The 23233-nt window shown below is 44.4% G+C and overlaps 1 protein-coding gene and 1 non-coding gene across 5 annotated transcripts in view; one reads left to right on the forward strand and one right to left on the reverse strand.

The window, feature by feature from the left end:
* Positions 1–23233, forward strand: part of ABCC5 (ATP binding cassette subfamily C member 5) — an 84177-nt gene that overhangs the window by 14132 nt on the left and 46812 nt on the right. For 3 of the 4 annotated variants that reach the window (XM_053657657.1, XM_037154830.2, XM_053657660.1), the window contains 6 exons: positions 15250–15407; positions 15599–15754; positions 16440–16587; positions 21376–21609; positions 21763–21936; positions 22763–22910. In XM_053657657.1, the coding sequence (XP_053513632.1) occupies positions 15250–15407; positions 15599–15754; positions 16440–16587; positions 21376–21609; positions 21763–21936; positions 22763–22910 (1018 nt within the window). Of the gene's footprint in view, positions 1–15249; positions 15408–15598; positions 15755–16439; positions 16588–18945; positions 21610–21762; positions 21937–22762; positions 22911–23233 lie in introns of those variants that run through there. The other variant, XM_037154831.2, reaches the window with a different exon arrangement.
* LOC119056477 (small nucleolar RNA SNORA18) lies at positions 4992–5122 on the reverse strand. The gene has a single exon (XR_005083894.2). It is a non-coding gene; the product is annotated as a small nucleolar RNA SNORA18 (small nucleolar RNA).

Raw genomic sequence — 23233 nt, forward strand, 5'->3', positions numbered from 1 at the left:
TCTTGACTGTGGTGGCCACCACCTGGAAGTTCTTAATGGAAGAGCTAGGGATGGCCAGGATAATGGAAATAACCCTGATGTGCAGATATGATGAGAACTGAAAGAGGAAATGTCCTTGATAGGTTTCCTTGATTTGGGGGTAGGGGAGGTGGGAAAACCTGGTGTCAGCTGGTCTTGGGAGGACTTCATCTTTTTAAATTTTGTTCATTTAAAAGAAAATTTTAGTTTCTTTTGAATTTAGTTTTTAATATTTTGAGTCTCTTGGAACCTGTACCTAAAATTGTACAATTCCCTTCAAACCTGTGTCACCCGAGGGGACTGGGACAGAAGAGCTTTTGCCTGGGCCAGAAGGGTTGAAAAGTAGAGGCTGCCGGTTCTGGGTTTGTGTTCAGGTCTTGTGAACTAAGGAGGGGGAGGGAAAGCATGCTGTCGGGTGTTCTGACTGCGCCTTGGAGACTGCCGTCTGCAGGGTGTGCCGCACAGGAGGGGTAGCACAGCCTTTAAACCCCTGGAAGCTGGGAGGCACCTCTGGGTTGCCTGTTGCTGCCTGCCATTCTCTGCCTTCACAAGAGCTTGGCTAAATCCTCAGTCCCCAGGGTCAGGAAGGCTACCCTGCCATTGTCCCGCTGTCAGGAAGGGATTGCTCAGCCTGGAGAATGATTTCTGGCCCCTGTAGCTTGTCTCAGTGGTCTCCACATAGGGGGAAAGCCCGTGGTTGCCTTGTCATTAGACATACTGCTGTGGCAGCCTGTGAAAATGACATGAGCCAGGCCAGGTAAGTGGTGTCCCTGCAGTGTGGTGGGTGCATGCAGTTATCACAGTCACGGGCATAGCGTTAGTGCACACAGAGCGGGGAACGTGTCTTGTACAAGCATCTCTGTTTGCTTATGGATCAAATGCTCCTTGTTTCCTTTACTAGAGGGGCAGGTATGTGACTGTGTTTCTCTGGCCTTTGTTCCAACCCAAGCTGAGCCCAAATTTCATTGTCCACTTTTAACTCTCTAGCATCCCCACCCTGATGTGTCTGCATCACTTGGGCAGGAAAAAAAATGTTCAGTGTCTTTAGTCATATAGTCCTTGGGAAGGTATACATAGCAGTAGGATTTCCTTGTTTAACGTTTTCTTAACTCTTGGATCAAGCAGTATTTACCCCTTAGAAAGAGCCAACTGCTGCGGACGCCTGTCCCTGTGGCTGTGTCCTCTGGCCATGGAGAGGCTTTCGGTCTGTGTGTAGTGACCCTGGAGAAAAATCAAGAGAAGTGGGGATCCTCATCCCTTCTCAGGAGAGTCTGTAAAATGTTACTTCTAAAAAGGATTATTTAAAGCATCATAATGTAAAAAACAGGCCTCATAAAATATATCCACCTGCCTAGATCAGCGTGAGTCAGGTACCAGCTTAGCTGTTTAACTATCTAGGGCTGCCTTAACATGGCTGACATTTGGGACCAGATACCTCTTTATTTTGGGGTGCTCTCCTGGGCATTGCAGGATGTTCAGCTGCATTGCTGACCTCTACCTACTAGATACTAGTAGTGACAACTAAAATGTCTTCAAACATTGCCAAATGTGCCCTGGGCAAGCAAAATCACCCTTACTTGGCAACTGCTGGGCTACACTGTCTGATACTGTAGCCATAAGCCACATGCAGCTATTGAGTGTTTGAAACATGGCCAGTCCAGATTGAGATGTGCTGTGTATAGGAAGTACACACCGGATTTCCCCTGGTGATCCTGTTGCGAGCCAGCCAGACTTAGTACCAAGAAAAGAAAAACAGAGTGTAAAATAGCTCATTAATAAGTTTTTACTGATTACATGTTAAAAGGATAAGATTTTTTTGTATGCTGGGTTAAATATATTATTAAAATTAATTTCACCTGTATCTTTTTCTTTATTAACGTGGCTACTAGAAAAAATTAAGTGATGTTTGTGGCTTGCATTATATTTTTGTTGGACAGCACTAAGCTGTAGTTTAACCATTAATCTTGTACTAGGCATTTAGTTCCCAGTAAACCACTCGATTTAAATTATATGTTTTTTCCTTTTGAAAAATTTCCTTTGTACAGTAGCGTTATGGAGACAGAGAATTTAAAATATTACATGTTACCAGTTTGCTCTCTGCTAACAGCATATTAAAAATTGGTACAGTGTTAAGATAATGTATGTTTGTCTGATTTTTTCTTCACATATTAGATTTTATCTCTATTTTCATTAAGGTATGTATAGTTATATCTTTAAATAACTTATATTTCTTGGTTGGTGATATTGAATCTAGAAGTTGAGAGAGAAGCTTTTGAACCAATTTAGTAGATTATTCTGGATTTTGACCTTTTAGAAATATTACAATATGAACAATCCCTGGAGGAGTTCCGGTTGAGATGGAGGTGTAGGTAGAAATGCTTTACTTCCTAGCACAACCAAAAGAAGGATAACAACCAATTTAAAAACAGTAAACAACCAAAATCACCAGAAAGTCAAACTGCATGGAACCCCGACAACCATGGAAATCTGGAAACATTCATCCAGACCGGAGGTGGGGCGGAGATGGGGCCAGGCGGGGCTGGCTGAACGGGAAATGAAAGACTCAGAACCTCTGGCTGTAAAAACTGAGGGGTTGTGATGGCAGGAGAAAGTCCCAGTCTCACAGGAGAGTTAGGTGGAAAGTGGGGCTAGAGTGGAGTGAGCAAGCAGCACTGTTCCCTCTCTGGCCCCTCCCCCCCCAGACAGTGCCACAGCGCAGCAAAGATGGTTGCCCTGCCCTGGTGAATATCTAAGGCTCCACCCCCTTACAAAATTACAGGTGCCTAAAACAAAGAAATATGGCCCAAATGAAAGAACAGATCAAAACTCCAGAAAAAGAGGTGAGCAATGAGGAGATAGACAATCAATCTATCTGCTGCAGAGTTCAAAACACTGGTAATCAGGATGCTCACAGAATTGACTGAGGTCAGTTGCAAAATGAGGGAAGAAATGAAAGCTACACAAAATGAAATAAAGCAAAATATCCAGGGAATCAGCAGTGAAGGGAAGAAAACACAGACTCAAATCAGTGATTTAGAACAAAAGGAAGAAATAAGCATCAAACTGGAACCGAATGAAGAAACAAGAATTCAAAATAACGAGAGGCTTAGGAACCTATGGGACAACTTTAAGCACTCCAACATCCGAATCATAGGGGTGCCGGAGGAGAAGAGAAAGAGCAAGAAATGGAAAACTTATTTGACAGAATAATAAAGGAAAAACTTACTCATTGGCAAAGGAAATAGACTTCCAGGAAGTCCGGGAAGCTCAGAGAGTCCCAAAGAAAGTGAACCTAAGGAAGAACACACTAAGGCACACCATAATCAGGTTATCCACGATTAAAGATAAAGAGAGAATCTAAAAAAGAGGGGAAAAAGAAGAAATATTTCCAGGCCTCCAGTCCGCCAGGGCTAAAGAGAGAATCTTAAAAGCAGCAAGAGAGAAAGAAAAAATTACCTACAAAGGAGTTCCCATAAAGCTATCAGCTGATTTCTCAAAAGAGAACTTGCAGGCAAGAAAGGGCTGGAAAGAAGTATTCTAAGTCATGAAAGGCAAGGACTTACATCCAAGAATACTCTACCCAGCAAAGCTTTCATTTAAAATGGAAGGGTTCCGCATCTTCTATGAACAGTAAAATAACAACAACTCAAAACTATCAACAACTGAACCTAAAAAACGACAGAAACTAGGCAAACAACTAGAACAGGAACAGAATGACAGAAATGGAGATCACACAGAGGGTTATCAATGAAGAGGGGGAGGAGGGGAATGGGGAAGAGTCAGGGAATAAGTAGCATAATTGATAGGTACAAAATAGACAGTATAGGAAACAGAAGCCAATAAACTTATATGTACGACCCCTGGACATGAACTAAGGGCAAAGGGGTGATGCAAGGAGGGGGGTGTGGGGCTGGGGGGGATAAAGGGGAGAAAAGGAATTGGACAACTGTAATAGTATAATCAATAAAATATACTTAGAAAAAAGGAAGTATTAGATGTGACCAGCGTGGAGACAGTGATTTTGAGGTGCGGCTCTGTTTGTTTACTCCTGCCTTCCCAGCACCGAGAGCAGTGCCTGGTACGGAACCTTCAATAAATATTTGTTGAATGATGGATTATAAAACTATTCAAAATATATTAGTTACCTGGTCACTACTTTAACTTTATTTCCTTTCCCCTTAATGCTAATTTCACTATGGAAAAAGTATTCCTCTTCCTATTTAAACCCATCCATTTTACCTTTAATAGTTTCCGGCTTTGGGGAAAAATAGAGGCGATCTCCCTTCCATAGCTGAACTGATTATGCCATTTAATTTTCTCTATCCCACTTATTTTATGACTTTTATGTAACTTTTGGGGGTTAATTTCAGATGGACTTATGTGCGGCGTGAAACTTGGATATTAGTTCCTTTCCAATCTGGTATTTATTGGTTCCCCAAAATATTCTCTGACTCCCATTTCCCTACCCTGTCATGTTATTTTTCTGCAAAAAGTGTAAAGGGTTTTGCTTTTTTTATTGTATGTGACATAGGCACAATTTTTTAAAGTTAATACATTTTTATTTGAGGAATTTCACATATTCTGATTCCTTCCACTGCCTTAGTTCCATTCAGATTTGAGTTTTAATATCTTTTAAAAATTATTTTTGCTATAGTCATGGCAGTCGGTTTACAATTCTTTTAGTTGAATTTCTTTGATCTCTGCTTGAATGTGGACATCCTGCAAAAATTGCTCACCTATAATCCTTAGGACCCAGTTCCTTCAAACAGCTGACTTCAGGCCCGTGGGCAGGGTAGATGGACCCCCCCTGGCGTCTCAGTCTCAGACGCCCTCTGATTATCAGTAAGTTCAGGTCATATTTACTCCTCAATTACCACATCCTAGAATAGTACAGCTCTTCGAGGATATGAAATACCCATGATAAAACAAATGTGATTATTAGGTATTTCATAGCTTTGCCAGCTCTAGTCCTAGTTAGGTGTGTAGTTCCTCCTCACAGATCTAACGCACGGTTCTGTGAATAAGGGAAGCAACATGTTTAATCTGCAAGGCATTTCCAACGATGTAGGGCTACAGAAACCCCCCCATCGGGGTAGACCGTGACTAAACTGTCATGTTAGTTATGCCTTTCTGTAGTAAGCCCTTATAGCTTGAATATATTAAATCTTCTCTCTTGGTTCATATCCATTTTTAATTCATTCAACCTTAGAATGTTGATAACTCACTTTACAGAATGTTAGTGTGGTAGGAGAAATTTATTTTTACCTTTAAACAGGCACCCTTTAGTCCCCCGGCATGCTTGCCAAGCTAAGCTTTTTTAGGAAGCCTAGCGAGGAAGAGAAATGAGGCATCCAACCAAATAGCACAAGTACGAGACATCTGTGGGTACAGATGAGGGTAGTAGAAACCTGCTTTTATCTTATGTTTAAATACCAGTCTGTAATATATCTTTTCTAGTATCTGCTCATCTTTGGTTTAAAAACAATCAGGAAGTGCATTTTTGCAATTAAGTAGAAATAGTTTATTTACATCCTAGTGTTCCAGTCACCTACTTGTGACTTTGACTTTGGAAACTATGTACTCACTTGCTCACTGCAAACCTCATGGTGCCCACAGTGAGCCCCAAGTGTGTGAGCTGTCCCTTCCGCCTCCCTTGCTTCCCTGGCTACCTCTTCATGCTCCACCTAGAGCCCCTGGCCTGTCTCAGAACAGGCCCTGGAGAGTGAGTTTCCGCCTGTGCCCCGGGGGAGGAGGACACCTTCGCAGGCAGCCACTGAGGTTTCTTGCTAGAAACTGGATGCCTCCAAGCCTGGAGAACAGTGCTCCAGAGTTCACATGCCGTCGCTGTGTGTGTTGGGATGGGCTGTGGCTAGCTGGGAATAATCCAAGTTGGGGGTGCACCTAGTGTCTCTCACACTGTTGTGTTCTGATAGATTTGGTTTCCTTAGCAGTTGGGCCCCCAAGACCTTGGCCCAGTTTTGCAAGTCAGGTTTGGGTGGGTGGAGAGGATTCTGGAAGGATGAGCTGGGCCAGCCTCTCATTGCCAATAGATAGACTGAGTTAGGTTTTTTTTAAACAGGAGATTCAGGCAGCGCTGGGTAGGAAGTGGTCCTCAGGAGGAGGGGGTGAAGGAGCAAAGGGGCTGCAGGCCTGCCCTTGGGCCCCATAGGGAAGGACTCTGCACTCCATCTGCCGGCAGGGCCGAGTGCAGGGAGGGAGCAGAGGCCACCTGGGAGCCTGCGGGGAGGTGGCTGTGGAGACAGCTGGTGGTGAGGGCTCAGGTGTGAACCCCTGGCAGGTGTCCTGTCTGCAGTGCCCAGGCTGGCAGAGCTACCACAGGGCGTTTGCTGCCAGGGACCCTGAGTCCTTCTAGCTGGTACTTCTGCCCAGGGGTCATGGTTCCCACCTGTTTCCATCTCTAGTTGATTTTCTAATTCTGGGAGTTTTATGTTAAACACCCACACACACCAGCAAGATAAATAATATGACACCTGTAGGGGATTGTGTGCAGGTGTTCTGTACCTGGGGTGTCTCTAGGGAAGGAAGTACCTGAGAAATCTGGGCAGAAGGATATCCCCTTGCCTTGTGACCAAAATGTTCATAGCAGCTGGGACCTGGGCAGGTGGCACCGGAGCTAGCAGGTCCCCCACGGCATTCTGCTCACAGCTGTCCTCCCCTTTGGGATGATCTCTGAGTGGGTCCAGTCCAGAACAGGGTCCTGTGAGCCATCTCCGCTATTGCTGGAGCTTGGTGGGAACTCCTCAGGTGAGCCTGGGGCACGTTTGTTCTAGGAGAAACCCCAGGAGCCTCACCTGTGGGGGCCTTTGCTTCTGGCAAGGCTCGTTGGAGTTGTGTGTCATCCCACATTCTGTTTCTAAGCTACACTGAGTGGCATCACTGGGGCTGGGGAGGCAGCCTGGGCACCAGAGCCTTGGTGTCTGAAGGGGTTTGTTTCCAGGGGAGGTGGCCAGGTGCAGAGCCCAGGGTCAGGATGACTGGGAGCCCTGACATATGCACCACTGTCCCCGCTGGGTGCCCTTGCTTTTGCTTTGTTCCCCAAGTGTGCTGGAGGGTTTCAGATCTCTGGATGCACACAGAGCATTGTGGGGTCTCCTGTAGGGAAAACTAAGTCAGAGCCTGCTGGCACCCCTGCACAGGTGCAGCACGGTGGCTCTGTGAGGCCCCAGCCCTTCGCTGCACATCCAGTGCCTCTGACAAGCCTCTGTCTCTCAGCCTCCACGTCCTTATTTGTAACTGGTGATATCTCCATCACCAGAGTGCCAGCAATCTTTGTGCATAGGTTTTTTTTCCTTTCTGTAACTGTACAACAGGAGGTATTTTATTTTTTATTGTTGTTTTATTACAGGAGTCCCAATCTTCCCATGTTGCTTTCCCATGCCCTGCCCACCCTGCCTTCCATAGTCAGTGCCCACCCTATTGTCCATGTCCATGGGTCCTTTATACCTGTTCCTTGACTAGTCCCTTCCCCTTCTTTTCCCCTTATCCCCCTCCCCCCTCCTCTCTGGTCATTGTCAGTCTGTTCCCTGTTTCCCTGCTCTGGTTCTATTTTTCATAGGTTTTGATGAAAACTATAACCAGGCATTTTGGAGATCAAGCAAATGAAATTAGTGTACTATATAAATGGAAATGGCCATGTTCTTGTTCCTAGCATCTAGAACAGTCTTTCACATAGATGCTCAATAACTGTTTGTTGAAAGAGTGAATAAAGATGTGAAGATTTTCATTTTCTCTTAATCCTTCTATGCCATTCTCATATAAGAATACTAATGGATGGCATACCAACTGTTCTTTTTCTGATGAGATAATGTCAAAAGATGTCCATAAAACTCTCCAACTTTGAACTTGGTTCTTCTGGAAAAGCAAAAGGATGAGGATAACAAACAGTTTTTGAAAGAAAGAATGAGTTGGAGAGATCATACTTCCTATTCTAAGACTTACTATGTTGCTGGAGGAATGAAGTTAGTGGTAGCAGTGGAGGGATAGACAAGTAGATCAGTGGAGTGGAGTCCACATGTAGACCCATGCAGGTCTGGTCAGCTGTTTTATACACGGGAGAAAAGCAATTTAAGGGAGAGAAGATAGTGTTCAACAGATGGTGTTGGGACAAGGAGGCATCTATAGGCAAAAAAAGAAAGAAAGAAAGAGACAGGAAACTTTACCTAAATCTTACACCTTATACAAAAATTAACTCAGGGTGAATCATAGATCTAAATGTAAAACTATAAAACTTTTAGGAAAAAAAAATCAGGAGTAAATGTCCACAACCCAGGGTTAGAGGAAGAGTTCTTAGACATGACACTAAAAACACAATCCCTAAAAGAAAAAAAGTCAGTCAGTTACACTTGATCGAAATTTAATTGTTGCTCTCTGAATGGCCCAGTTAAGAAGAAAAATGCATGCCATAAAATGAGAGAATGTATTTGCAAATCATCTGAAAAATGACTTGAATACATAATAGAAAATAACTTTCTAAGCTCAACACTAAGAAAAGAATCTACTTAGAAAATAGGCAAGAGACTTGAGCACATACTTCACCAAAAAGGATGCATTGGTGGCAAGTAAACACAGGAAAAGATGTTAAATATCATCAACCATTAGGGTAGTGCAAATTAATATCATGATAAGACTTCTGGCCAAGATGGAGGGGTAGGTAGACACACTGTGCCTCCTCGCACAACTAAAATAAGGACAACAATTTAAAAACAAGAAACAACCAGCACTGACAAAAAATGGAACTATATGGAAGTCCAACAACCAAGGAGTTAAAGAAGACACATTCATCCAGACCGGTAGGAGGGGTGGAGATGGGCAGCCAGGCAGAGAGGACTCACGGCAAAGCGGCAGCTAGAGGACCCAGTGAGGCAGCAGATTGCAGGGGGGCACGGTGCAGTGTGCAGGGCGGCTGGCAGACCGGGCAGTCCCATATTCGTGCGCAGATAAACCAAGCAAAACTGGGCAGCAAGACAGATGGTGCAACCCAGGGCTCCTGCGAGGGGAAATAAAGCCTCAAATCACCAATTGAAAACACCTGTGGGGGTTAAGGTGCTGTGAGAGACTCCCAGTCTCACAGGAGAGTTGGTTGGAGAGACCAGACCCACAGGGTCCTAGAACGTACACAAGCCCACCCATCTGGGAACCAGCACCAGGAGGGCCCAGTTTGCTTGGGGGAAGTGGAGGAAGTGACTGAAATCCAGCAGAGAGCCGAGCAAGCACCATTGTTCCCTCTCAGACCCCTCCCCCACATACTGCACCACAGCCCACTGATGTGGGTTGCCCCGCCCTGGTGAACACCTAAGGCACCACTCACTATGTAACAGGTGCATCAAGACCAAAAAAAAATGGGACTTCCGCCAAGATGGAGGCGTAGGTGGGAACACTTTTCGTCCTCACACAACCAAATCTAAAAACAATAAAGTTTCAACAACGATAAACATAACCAAACCACACAGAAAATCGAATACGGAGTCCAGAAATAAGGGACCACTCAGCTAAACTGGTGAGAGGGGCGAAACCAGAAGCGGAGCCAGTTGGGCAAAAAAGAACCGGGCGGTGCACAGGCAGCCGGGGGGGGGGGGGGGGGGGCGCGGATCCCAGGTGCAGGCTAGCTACAGGCGGAAGCCAGGGAAGAGGCGCTGCTGGCTGTCTGCAGTAGGTCGTTCATTTGCATGCAGATAAACCAGTGAAGAGGCAAGCGTTGAGACAGATCTCGCAGGGCCCAGCGACTGGCGCAGGGCGGCAGACTTGCACATTTGCACTTGGATAAGCAGGTGGGGGCGAGCGGTGAGGCGGACTGGGCCAGCAGAGAGGACCGCCATTGCTCCCTCTCTGACCCTGCCCCCACATACAGCGTCACAAACCTGTGACCTGGGTGGCCCCACCCCGGTAAACACCAAGGCGCCTCTCCTCCTACATAACAGGCATGAACAGATCAAAACATGGCTCAAGAACAACTCAGAGCCCCAGAGCTGATAAATCTAAGTAATGAAGAAGTAGCCAAACTTTCAGATGCACAGTTCAAAACACTGGTGTTCAGGATGCTCACAGAACTGGTTGATTTTAGTCACAAATTAGAGGAACATATGAAGGCTAAGCTAACTGAAATGAATGGAAATGCACAGGAAACCAATAGTAATGGAAAGGAAACTGGGACTCAAATCACGGGAGCAGACCAGAAGGAAGGAAAAAATGACCAAACAGAAAAATATGAAGAAACAAGAATTCAAAAAAATGAGGAGAGGCTTAGGAATCTCCAGGACATCTTTAAACGTTTCAACATCCGAATTATAGGGGTACCAGAAGGGGAAGAGGAACAGCCACGAGTGGAACACTTACTTGAACAAATAATAAAGGAGAATTTCCCCAATCTGGCAAAGGAAATAGACTTCCAGGAAATCCAGGAAGCTCAGAGAGTCCCAAAGAAGTTGGACCCAAGAAGAAACACACCAAGGCACATCATAATTACATTAGCCAAGATTAAAATGAAAGAATTCTAGAAGCAGCAAGAGATAAGGGGACAATCACCTACAAAGGAGTGCCCATCAGGCTGTCAGTGGATTTCTCGAAAGAGACCTTACAGGCAAGAAGGGGCTGGAAAGAAGTATTCCAAGTCATGAAAACCAAAGACCTACAACCAAGATTGCTCTATCCAGCAAAGTTTTCATTTAGAATAGAAGGACAGATAAAGTGCTTCTCAGATAAGATCAAATTCAAGGAGTTCATCATCACCAAGCCCTTACTATATGAAGTGTTAAAGGGACTTACCTAAGACAAAGAAGATAAAAAAGATGAACAGTGAAAGGACAGCAAACTTAACAGTTATTAAGAACCACACCTAAAACAAAAGCAAACTTGGAGGACAGCTAGATCAGGAGTGAACCATAGAAATGAAGATCACATGGAGGGTTAGCAACAGGGGAGTGGGAGAAGGAGAAGGGGGGAGGAGGTACAGAAAATAAGTAGCACAGACAGTAGATAGGAAATAGATAGGGGGGAGGGTAAGAATAGTAGGGGAAATATAGAATCTAAAGAACTTGAGACACATGTTCATGAACTAAAGGGGGGAGAATGGTGGGGGGGGGGCTGCAGGGTGGAGGGGAATGGAGGAGGAGAAATAGAACAAATGTAATGGCATAATCAATTTTAAAAAAGTTAAAAAAAAAAGACAAAAAAAATGGCCCAAAAGAAAAAACAGATGAAAGCTCCAGAAAAAAATACAACTAAGCAATAAAGAGATAGCCAACCTATCAGATGCACAATTCAAAACACTGATAATGAGGATGTGATGCTCACAGAATTGGTTGAATTTGGTTGCAAATTAGATGAACAAATGAAGGCTATGCTAAGTGAAATAAAGGAAAATGCACAGGGAACCAATAATGATGGGAAGGAAACTGGGACTCAAATCAATGGAGTGGACCAGAAGGAAGAAAGAAACATCCAATAAAAAAACAATGAAAAAACAAGAATTCAAAAAAATGAGAGCCTTAGGAACCTCTAGGACATCTTTAAACGTTCCAACATCCGAAGTATAGGGGTACCAGAAGGGGAAGAGGAACAGCAACAAGTGGAAAACTTACTTGAACAAATCATAAAGGAGAACTCCCCCAATCTGGCAAAGGAAATAGACTTCCAGGAAGTCCAAGAAGCTCAGAGAGTCCCAAAGAAGTTGGACCCAAGAAGGAACACACCAAGGCACATCATAATTACATTAGCCAAAATTAAAATGAAGGAGAGAATCCTAGAAGCAGCAAGAGCTAAGGGGACAGTCACCTACAAAGGAGTCCCCATCAGACTGTCAGCGGATTTCTCAAAAGAGACCTTACAGGCAAGAAGGGGCTGGAAAGAGGTATTCCAAGTCATGAAATCCAAAGACCTACAACCAAGATTGCTCTATCCAGCAAAACTTTCATTTAGAATGGAAGGACAGATAAGGTGCTTCTCAGATAAGATCAAATTCAAGGAGTTCATCATCACCAAGCCCTTATTATATGAGATGTTAAAGGGACTTATCTAAGAAAAAGAAGTTAAAGAAACATGAACAGTGAAAGGACAACAAACTCACAGTTATTAACAACCACACCTAAAACAAAAGCAAACTAAAAGGACAGCGAGATCAGGAGTGGAAACACAGAAATGAAGATCTCAAGGAGGGTTAGCAACGGGAGTGGGAGGAGGAGAAGGGGGGAGAAGGTACAGAAAATAAGTAGCATAGACAGTAGATAGAAAATAGATGGGGGGGCAAGAATAGCATGGGAAATATAGAATCTAAAGGACTTGAGACACATGATCATAAACTAAAGGGGGGGTAATGGTGGGGATGGGGTGGTAGGGTGGAGGGGAATGAAAGGGGGAATAGAACAACTGTAACAGCATAATCAATAAAAAAATTAAAAAAAAAGAAAGGTAAAACAACAAGTGAGATCTCCATTCCCCTGCAAATTTGTAGTGGAGATTTATATATATACATTATATAAATCTGAGCTTAAATTACAGTTCTGTAATTTAAACTACAGCTTAAATTATTTAGTATACTCCATGAAGCATGAAGGAAATTTTCATATTATTTTGGAAATAGTGATGATGGTTGTACAACATTGTGAATATAGTTAATGCCCCAGAATTTTATGCTTAAAGTGTTAAAAATGGCAAATTTTATGTTATATATATTTTGCCACGATTTAAACAATCCATCTCATTCAGCCATTCAGTAGCTTCCACCAACTTTCAGTTAGAATGTAATGTAGTGTCAGCCACAATGTAATGTCATAAAAAAGGCAGCTGTCAAGAGAAAGATCTAGTGGGATTCTATAGTGCCTTCCAAGAGGTAAATGTGCCCAGTTGAAGTCACACACTCATGGGTTGCTTTTCAGTGTTTGGCAGGACCTGTCTGTGTGAAAAGACATTTTCAAAGAGGAAATTGTAAAATCTTACCACAAGTCAGCATTAACAGATGAAGATTTCATCAGCATTAGCAGGTGAAAGGGGAAACCATTTTAAACTCTAATTAAGTGAAATGTTATTTTATTAGTAGACCGTATTACAGAAAAATTGTACTGTTATTATTATATTTTGAATTTCATCAGTAAACATTTTGTGGACATTTGTTTTCTTTTGTAATGTAAGTACCTACAAAATATCCTCAATTGCACCTCTTGCTCCACAAAGCCTAAAATATTTGCAGTCTGGCCCATTGTAGAAGATGCTGCCAGGCACTAGCGTGGAGCGTCGATTTCTCACTCTTCCTTTTTAATACACACTTTGAAGGCACTCACACCCTCACTCTACACTCACGTTAGCAGCATCCCATAAATTTTGATGTGTTATAATTTCTTCCTAACCATTTACCTCAGACTGTTTACTGATATCCATTTGATGTCTTCTTTAACGCCTATTATTTGAAAGTGTGCTGCATAATTTCTGAATATGGGGAGATTTTCCTTGTTGTCTTTGTTACTGAATTCTGAGTCCCAAGTGGTCAGAGACCGTGCACTGTATTGTGTCAGTCTTTTGAAATTGGTTCAGGTTTGCTTTATGGCCCAGCACATGGTCCAATTTGGCAGATACCCAGTGCACACTTGGGGTGGTGTTGCTTTCATTTTTTTCTTCTTTTGAAGCTTTAGATATCTGAATAAGGCTGGTCCTTGTAATAGTCTGTTCTTACTCTGTACATACTTCCAGTTTCTACTTCCATATAATAGGTATGTTTGTATTTTTAGTGTAACTTTCTTTTTTATCAATCCAAAGGTTTTCTTTTCTTCCCCTTGTGGTTATAGGCAGCCTAAAGGTTTAAAACACACAACCTTTGTGTGTACTTGAATCTCAGCAGCCTTTATTTAGTTTCTTATTAGGTATCATAGTCCCTAACCACTAAATAAGTATTTACGGTATGCCTAAGGACTTTGTAGGACTTAATTCTTTGAATTAAGTGTTGACTCATTTGTCATTGTGCTGTTATTCTCTTGAAACTGGTCTGCCTTGCTTTTGACGAAAGGAGAGAAGTGTGCTTCCCTTTTGCCTGAGCTGTGCAGTTTCCTGATCCTGAGCAGCAGTGCCCCGCCTGTGAATGGAAGCTGTTGTGTTGGAGGAGCAGTGCACCTAGGCACCCACGCCGACTGGGGGCCCCATGCGCGAAATCTGCTCTTTCCGTTCAGCTGACGTTTGTTCTGTGTGGAAAAGCGGGGAGGGAACAGTAGAGGCTCTACTTTGTGTCGGGCGCGCAGTGTGTTAGGTGCTGTAGCTCTTAACTCTTCCTCAGTTCGGGGCTCTGTTCTTTCTGCTTCCCAGTAATTGCTGGAAGTATTTGTGATGGTGTGAGAAAAGGGCGATGGACTCATTATCCTTCTTGAGGAAAAATACTTCTGCTTTTGGGACAGGAAGGCGTACACTTTGAGTTACTGTTAGAGCAAGTGGGGACAGATGTGTCCTGGTTCTTGGCCCATACTCTTCTGCCAGAGTCAGACATTGAATTACATGCATTTTTGTTCACCTGATTCACTGACATGTATAAGCTTTATAAGCGAGTATGTATAACTTTGTATTTCAACTCATGAGACCCCCTGCTTCATGCTGCAGAAATCTGGATATTGGAGCTCTTTAGCTGTTCTGCCTTCCCTGTTGCTGGTGAAAGGAAAGGCAGGCGTCCTGTGTACATGCTGGCTCTTTCTGCATGACAGGGCTGTTGAATTGCGGGTGATCTTGAATTTTTTGTCGGAGAAAATGGGTAAAAGTATTTGCAGTTAGTAAAGTAAGCAACTGTCAGTCCATGTTGGGAGATGAAAGATAAAACATTTTGGGGACAAAATGCACATTTTAGAATGTACAACCCAAAGAGTGAATTCTCATGTAAACTATGGACTTCAAGGTAATGCGTCAGTATTGGCTCATCGGTAGCAGGTGCTCCTCACTAATGCGCAGTGTTCGTAATGGGAAGCAGATGGGAGCGGAGGGGGCAGATGAGAAGGTACATGGGAACTCCCTGTACTTTCTGCTCAATGTTACTGGACCTAAAACGTTTTTAAAAAATGAAGTCAATTAGTTTAGAAGTTTTAGATGTCTGGTTTAATGTTCCTTAGTGAGTTCGTACCACCCAAGTTGACGTCTAGCCCTCTGAACATTTGGAATTTCTCAGTTAAGATGAACCTGGCTTGCAGTTAGGGCTGTTGTGTCACGTAGATTTGTTCTGATGTCTTCTCTCCCTCTCTGTCCAAACAGTTGGAATGCCAAGACGCCTTGGAAACAGCAGCCCGGGCGGAGGGCCTTTCCTTGGATGTCTGTACGCATTCTCAGCTCAGAATCCTGGATGAGGAACATCCGAAGGGGAAGTACCACCACAGCTTAAGTGCTCTGAAGCCCATTCGGACCACTTCCAAGTAAGAGGCTCTCCTGCTTAATGACTTCTCTGCGAAGCACCAAAAGGGCTGTTGACAATGCAGGCTAAGATCGGACTATTTGGAGAGCCCTAATTATAGTCAGGAGCTCCGTTTACTAGATGGTGTTATAAATGCCGCCTGGCATCTTGATGCATGTTGATGGTGTTGTGCTTTGGGTGTTCTCTCCTTAGACACCAGCACCCAGTGGATAATGCTGGGCTCTTCTCCTGTATGACTTTTTCTTGGCTTTCTCCCCTGGCCCACCTGGCCCACAAGAAGAGGGAGCTCTCCATGGAGGATGTCTGGTCTTTGTCCAAGTACGAGTCTTCCGACGTGAACTGCAGAAGGTAGGCGTGTCTGGTCCACTCTGGCGACCCACCCACGGGATGCGTAGGGCCTGAGCTAGGGGTGTGGGTGCAGCAGTGTGGAGTCCTCGGCTCTGGGTCGTTTCAGGATCTGAGCTAGCCGACGGAGGGAGGGGAGCCTGGGATGACTTTCTCTTTGCTCTTCTGCTTTATCTCCTATTTCACCTTTACTCCTGTTTAACCACGGGCTTTCTCTCTCTCTCTCAGCCCCGCTTCTCTTCCTGAGTCTACAGGGAGGTTATGTTGCCGCCTTGTGACAGAATACATTTTTGTGGTAGCTCATTGTCATGATTAAAATCTAGTTTACACCTTTACATTTTACAACGGGGTCCTTCAGAGAGGGTTGGGAACCCTTGAGAAATGAAGTTCTTATCCACAAATTCTATGCAGGGATGGATAATATTTCTGGGTGGAAGGAAAGACTTTTGTTTTCATCACTTTCTGTATCCTGAGAGGCTCCTTATGCAGGGTAAATATGTAGTCACCCAGGAAGGGTTTTTTGTTTTTGTTTTTTCCCCCGAAGGCGAGTGCTATGTACATAATTTTAAAGGAAAGATTTGTGTGCGTGGTGTCAAAGCCTGGAGACAAAAAGTGATGGCAGGAAGGAAGCTAGGGTGTGTTTATTCCCTGGGGAGATGTGTAACGGAGGACATGTGCCCTTGTTAAGACTAGAGAGACTGTGGCAAGAAGAGCTGAATGAAGTTGGGCCAGAAGCTGCTTCCCTCCGAAGGGTTGTGTGGATCTTCTGCCGCACCAGGCTCATCCTCTCCATCGTGTGCCTGATGATCACGCAGCTGGCTGGCTTCAGTGGACCAGTAAGTCCTAACCATCCTTTCTGACAGTCTCCAGGGGCCCGGCCATGGCCAGCTCTAACACTGTTGTTCTGTTGCAGGGGTTGCGCTCACCTTTGGGCTAGTTAGCAGCCTTAGAGATGCCTCCAGGTCTGTGGAAAGGGAACAATTGGTTTTGGAGTGAGTGGTGGCTGGTCAGCGGCTGGAAGGATGTGGGGGCTGTGTTGCCAGATAAGAAATGGAACAGGCTTGCTTTCCTGGGGCGGGGGTGAAACTGACTGATTCTGGCTCTGTGCAGGATTGTGCTCCTTTGCTGTGTGTTGACATGAGATGACAGTCTCGGTTTGGGAAGATGTGTCTCTCAGTGCTGTGAATGGGTGAGAGGAGTCTTGTGTGGCCTAAGCTGTGGAGCTAGTGCTGGTGGTCCACCAGATACCTGGAGGCAGCGTTGTCACGTGTCTGACGGTTCTATGGCAGATGAGTCCCGAAGACACTAGGGGACTGTTGAGGTTTTTAGTGTCTAACCCGGAGTCCATTTTCAGTTTGGTCTGTAGTGGAAACTGTGTGGCGAGTGTCGGGGTGGCAGCCATGGTTTTTTCCTAGTGTGTGCTGGAGCAGAGTAGGTAAGCGTGACGTGCACCCTGTTTTCTGGACACCTGTTTTACACCTGCTGTGCTTCCTTACCCTTGAGACTTTGATTAAATCTATTCTCTACATATTTGCCTTGAGGCATCGAAGCAGTAGTGCTACTGTACTGTGCATTTTCCGTGTGTGGGTAAGCTGGAGGTTCATGGTTTTGGTAAGTATGTGCCTAAGATGCATAGTGATTAGGTAAAACTAATTTACAATTTTTCTGCTGTTTTTTTCTCAATGTTTGATGCCTTTTAGAAAAGATTTGATCTCTTTTTCTGAAGCAGAAAAACTACTTTTCTGTTACTGTGTTTCTACATTGATTGTTGACCGACTAACACATTTTTGTGTAAGTTTTAAGTAAGAGGGACCACGTAACTGAATATTATGTTATTGACCAAAATGGCAAACGTTTCCATAGGGCCAGCTTCCCCCAAGAAGAGCTTCTGTCATTGTTTCACTACAGGGCTGGCGGCTGCTCTGATCCTCATGGAATTCTATCCACTGGGTAGCACGCTGTACAGGCTTTTTGGTTACATTTGGACAATGCAAGAACTTCTCTGGCTCCCCTCACCAAGAGAAAACTTACTCCATAGATTGTTGGGATTTTAATTTTTCACCTGGGAAAAAATTACCTATGCATGTTTAGTTGGGGGCCTCCAGTCACTCTGCTGAGCATCTGTGTATTCCTTAATCTCTCAAGGCACCGCTCACTGAAATACTGATCTTCAGTAAATTCTTCTAGACATCAGGGAAAGCCGAGAGAGTCTTCCTTTAATAGGAAAACAGCAGCATGCTTTTTCTTCTCTCTGTGCTTGGGGAAGAACACCTTGAGGCTTGTAGGAGTTCACGAGATGCATCCTAGAACAGTTGACAAAGCAGTGGCCGTCCACAGCCTCTCTAATTGATAAAATCATTTAAAATTGCAAAGAATGCAAAACATCTTTTTTGGAGCTCCAATTCTAATCGGTTCCTTTCCCATTGGAAATTGAGCAATCAGGCTGGTTTCGAGATTGGTACTAGCAATGAGCGTACCTTCTGTCTGTGGACTTAAATCCTTTCGAGGAACACCCCATTTAGATTTCTGCACATTTGCAAATGTGGCACACCTTCCAAACTGGCTTGGTCTGCTCTTACAGAAATCCACATAAGAACCCACTCCCTGAATAGGGCATGTTTCTTATCTCCCCTCAGGCCTCACTGAACCTTGGTAGCCATGTGCAGAGCAGATGCAACCCAATCAAGTGGTTGTGTTTTGTTTTAAACTGCTGGCCAGCCAGGGCTGGACATGCCTGATCAGGATGATCCAAGGAGTCAGTGATGCCAGTGGACCGGCACTCTGTGCAGGGCGCCCAAGGGTCACCATCACATTAATGGAATACCAGCATCTGTAAGGGTATGGTCCTGACCTAAGACGAGGGGCCAAATTGATGAATTTACAGAGATGATCTGTGGCCTTCTTGGATTAAAACAGTTTTAAAAGACCAGGCCTGACCTATGATGTGTGTGTAAAGAATTAGCATCCGCCCTGTAGATCTGCAAGAGAAGGCTCCTTCCTGCAGTGCTATATCTCTTGGTGAATGCTAACTCAGCCAGAGGGCCTTTTGGGGAAAGGACAGTGAAAAGCCTCTAGAGAGGTAAGTTTTCCACCCTTCCAACCTCTCTCCAGCTGCAGCTTGCTTGGTGCTGTCAGAATCTGGATTTGGGGGGAGTCTCTCTGTAGTGGAACCAGTGACAGAAGCTGTTCTTTAGAATTTTCAGGATTGGCTGTATTCTGCGGTCAGAATGAGAGAGTCAAGCTGGGCAGAATCTCTCGCCAAGAGTTCAGGTAAGGTAATGTTTATTCACTGGGAATGTCTTCCACAGCCAGACAGCTATGCTGACCATCTCAAGTTTTCTCCCAGTTTGTTTAAATTGACGTGATATATTTGTAGCTTTTTAAAACTAAATTTTGTTTGGATTTGCCATGAAAACCTTTTTTTTCCTCTTTATCCCATACAAAATGGTTTGAAATGTAATGTTTTTTAAAAACCCTCTGTGTTGGAAATTCTTTAATCTGCTGTTTCCTCTTTTTTTCCCCCTCCCCCTTTGAAAGTTTTGCATAGTGTAAGTGTGTTCATTATGTCTTTTACCTTCCCCGGCTCCTCCCCTGTGGGAGGTACTAGTGCTATTACCGTGCTGAAAAATGGCACTCTAAAGGTATGGGAGAGAAAGAACCCCCAACTACATCCTGCTGTCCTTTCACGCCTTCCTTTGGAGACTGTTCCGTCAGTGCCGAGGTGTGTGAGAAAATGCTTTACTGCACCGCCATCTTACTGAGTCGCTTCACGTGAGGAAAATGGGGTTTCGACCCTGCCACTCAGTGACTCAGTTCTGCATTTTGGATTGCATACTGGAAAAGAAGCCAATCTTCTTGCTAGTAAACCAACAACCCAGCTGTATGCAGTGGTGACCCAAACAATGGATATAAACCTAAAAATCTGAGGGAGGGGAAAGGTGAAATACGATAGTTCTTGGCATCTGCAATCTCCTGTTGACATGATCAGGTTGTTTACAGAGACTGACATCAATCTGATTGGTGGGGATCTCTTAGGGTCTAGTGGACATCTGGTATTAACCTCCTCTAGGAAAAGTGAGAAATCCCAGCTCACCCAGAGCAAGTCTGGGTCTGGAATGCAGCGTTAGCTGCCTCGGGACACTTGTGTTTGGCCTCCATTTTTGTCTGTCGTTCAGAGCTGGCTTCCAGTTCCAGTGCCCTCTGCTAGGAGGTTCCGGGGTATGTGGGTGGGTGGGTTTCTCTCTAATTTTTTTTCTTCCTTCTGGGTGGGGGATTGGTTTGGCTTTCTTTTGCTGTAGCTTGTTTTGTTTCATTTTTGGCAAGACCCATTTTAGCTGCTGGGACTTGGAAAGACTGAAGGATGCCACCCGTTTTTCCTCGAGGCCTAGATTTTTGTCTTCTGTCCTGAGCAGAAGTCAGTCATTGCTCACAGCCTAGCGAACCGATAGCGCCAGCAATTTTAAGTGGAGTTAACTGCTTTGGGGAGTTTTGGGTTCGGGTTTTTTTTGTTTGTTTTTTTGTTTTGTTTTGTTTTTAATTCTCTTTCCTTAGCAGCAAGGTCTTTATTCCTGGAGAGTCTCCTCCATTGCAGCTTCACTGCAGCGTCAGGAGCCCTAACCGGTTAAGTGCTGTCCGCTCGCTGTACTCCTCCGGACTCTGGAAACAGATGCTGGCTCTGTTCTGTACTTCCACTATGTGTAGCTAATCCGATGGGCGGAGGCCAGATGACCTGTTAGATGGCTAGCCTTGTATAACTTGACTCTGTATGTTCCCATGTATGTTACTGCAATGCTCCTCCTGTTGTACAGTGTCTGTGAGATGCTCTTTGAAGATGGTACTTTTTTTTTTTTCATTTTCAATAAAAGTACATTACCTCCCACTTGCTGGTATTCAATCCTGTTGCTGAATGTGCCTTGTATGAGTGTGTGCTCCGGCGTTGCAGGACCTCAGAGCTGGAGGTGGCACGCGGCGGTTCTTGGGGGCTGCTGCCTTCCTCACTGCAGGTGGTGTTAGACATATGCTACCTGAGGTAACATGTTTTTGTTTTTGGGAGGGAGCGGGGAGTGGGGCGGGCCCATGGGAGGGTCTCTGGATTTGTGAAAGTCTGCTTTGTTTTGCTCCCTTCTGTGCTATTAAACTGCTGATGTTTATTTTCAGGAATGTTTTGCAAATGCACTTCTCACTCTTCCCCAGTCCAACTGTAGGTACACTGTTCCTTTTTATCAAATAAGCACGTTTGAAACAATCCAAAAAAGGTTCATAATTTCATTTAAAGAAATATATCAATGTGTGGAGATGCTGGACCAAAGTCGAATATATACTTTTTTTAATGACCGTGTGTTTAGAATTAATTTCAGCTGACGGATAGGTTTATGTTACATTAGAAAGAGTGTATCGGGTGTGGTGGTGTCCTTAAGGAAAAACATTTCAAATCGGAACTACCTCCTGCAAGACGCCCTCAGTAAATGACTGCAGGCAGATTGTCCTCCAAGGAGGTTTTTCCCTGCTTATCCACTTATCACTGAACAGTGGAGCTGCCTCCTCTTTCTAACTTAACATAAAGCTGCCGCATGGTGTGCGGGTGCCGTGCAGATGCTGACAGCGGTGTGTGTTTCTCCCTGTAGGCCTTCATGGTGAAGCACCTCTTGGAGTACTCCCAGGGCACAGATTCTAATCTCAAGTACAGCTTGCTGTTAGTCCTGGGCCTCCTCCTGACGGAAATCGTGCGCTCTTGGTCGCTTGCACTGACTTGGGCATTGAATTACCGAACTGGCGTCCGCTTGCGGGGGGCCATCCTCACCATGGCGTTTAAGAAGATCCTTAAGTTAAAGAACATTAAGGAGAAGTCTGTGGGTGAGGTGAGTACGGGGTCTTTGCTTCAGGGCAGAGAGAAAGCCCCCCCGGCCGAGCTCTTTCTTTCCTTTAGGTTCCTGCTTTGCCCTTTTTCCTCCTCTTGACACAAGTGGCTCTCATCCTTGCAGGGTCCTCTCACTGTTCTTCGTGTCTTCTAGCTCATCAACCTGTGCTCCAACGACGGGCAGAGAATGTTCGAGGCTGCCGCCGTTGGCAGCTTGTTGGCTGGAGGACCCATAGTTGCTATCCTGGGCATGATTTATAATGTAATTATTCTGGGACCAACAGGCTTCCTGGGATCAGCTGTTTTTATCCTCTTTTACCCAGCAATGGTGAGCAAGCCTTTTTACTGTATTTTGGCAGCTTCTCCTGAGATTAGTTACTTCCATTATGTTATGTATAGTAGGCACCACTGAAGTATCACATCTCTTCTTGGAAATTTCCTCAAAGCAGATCCTGGTTTGGAAAAGTCTAGAAGGAGCTGGAGACAGTGCCCAGTTTACATAGGCAAAATTTGGACTTGAGGAAATGAGGTGTTGCTTAAGTAGAGATTTTTATTTATTTTTATTTATATTTATTTCTTCTTTAGATTTTATTTATTTACTTTTAGAGAGAGGGGAAGGAGGAAGGAAGAGAAGGAGAGAAACAACAGTGTGTGGTTGCCTCTCGCACGCCTCCTACTGGGGACCATGCCTGCAACCCGGGCATGTGCCCTCACTGGGAATCGAACCAGCCACCCTTTGATTTGTAGGCCCACCCTCAGTCCACTGAGCTGCACCAGCCAGGGCTATAGTAGAGATTTTAAAAAGAGAAAATCTGAGTGAATGAAAAGACCAGCGGGGGAACCCTGCCCCCCAGTAACACAGGAGTGCTTTGAATCATTCTGTCTCAAATTCATACTAATAGGGCTCTCCTGCTCCCCTTCGTTAGCACTCAGTATCTGTGCTTACTATAAGAACAGTATTTGTCTTACACGAGCTAAGAATTAAATAACATTTGATTATGATTTAATAAACTTGCTTTTATTAAAAGCAGTACAAGTACATGGCACTCATTTGATTTATAAAAATCTTAAATAGATTTTATTTCCCAGGAAGACTAGATAGTTCTTAACTTTGATAAGCCCTGATTTGGCATCACACTTCTTTTTCCTTTCAGATGTTTGTGTCACGGATCACTGCATATTTCAGAAGAAAATGTGTAACCACCACGGATGACCGTGTCCAGAAAATGAACGAAGTCCTCACCTACATTAAATTTATTAAAATGTATGCCTGGGTCAAAGCATTTTCTCAAAGTGTCCAAAGTGAGTGTACAGACGCCACGTGTATACGTGGTAGGAGGACTTTGACTCCTCTGCTTCCTGAGCATGTTAGCTCCAGGAACCCTAAAGTCCTGGGAGATAATAACTTAGGTTCTTGTAATATCTTACAAAGTTTACATTGGTAAGGACCTTAGCCACTCGGACTCATGACCTCATATCACAGATGAGGAACTTGAGGCCTGAGAACTCTGTGATTTCCACCCTCCCACCAGGGTGATTCAGCTCATTGTGAGCAATTCATTCCATTTTGAAGATCCCTGTCCTATACTCTGACCCCACCCAGGCTGTTTCTGGTCTGGCCGTGG

This window comes from Artibeus jamaicensis, unplaced genomic scaffold (genome assembly GCF_021234435.1).
Source record: "Artibeus jamaicensis isolate MK-2021 breed Jamaican fruit bat unplaced genomic scaffold, CSHL_Jam_final scaffold_474, whole genome shotgun sequence".
Taxonomy (NCBI): Eukaryota; Metazoa; Chordata; class Mammalia; order Chiroptera; family Phyllostomidae; genus Artibeus; species Artibeus jamaicensis.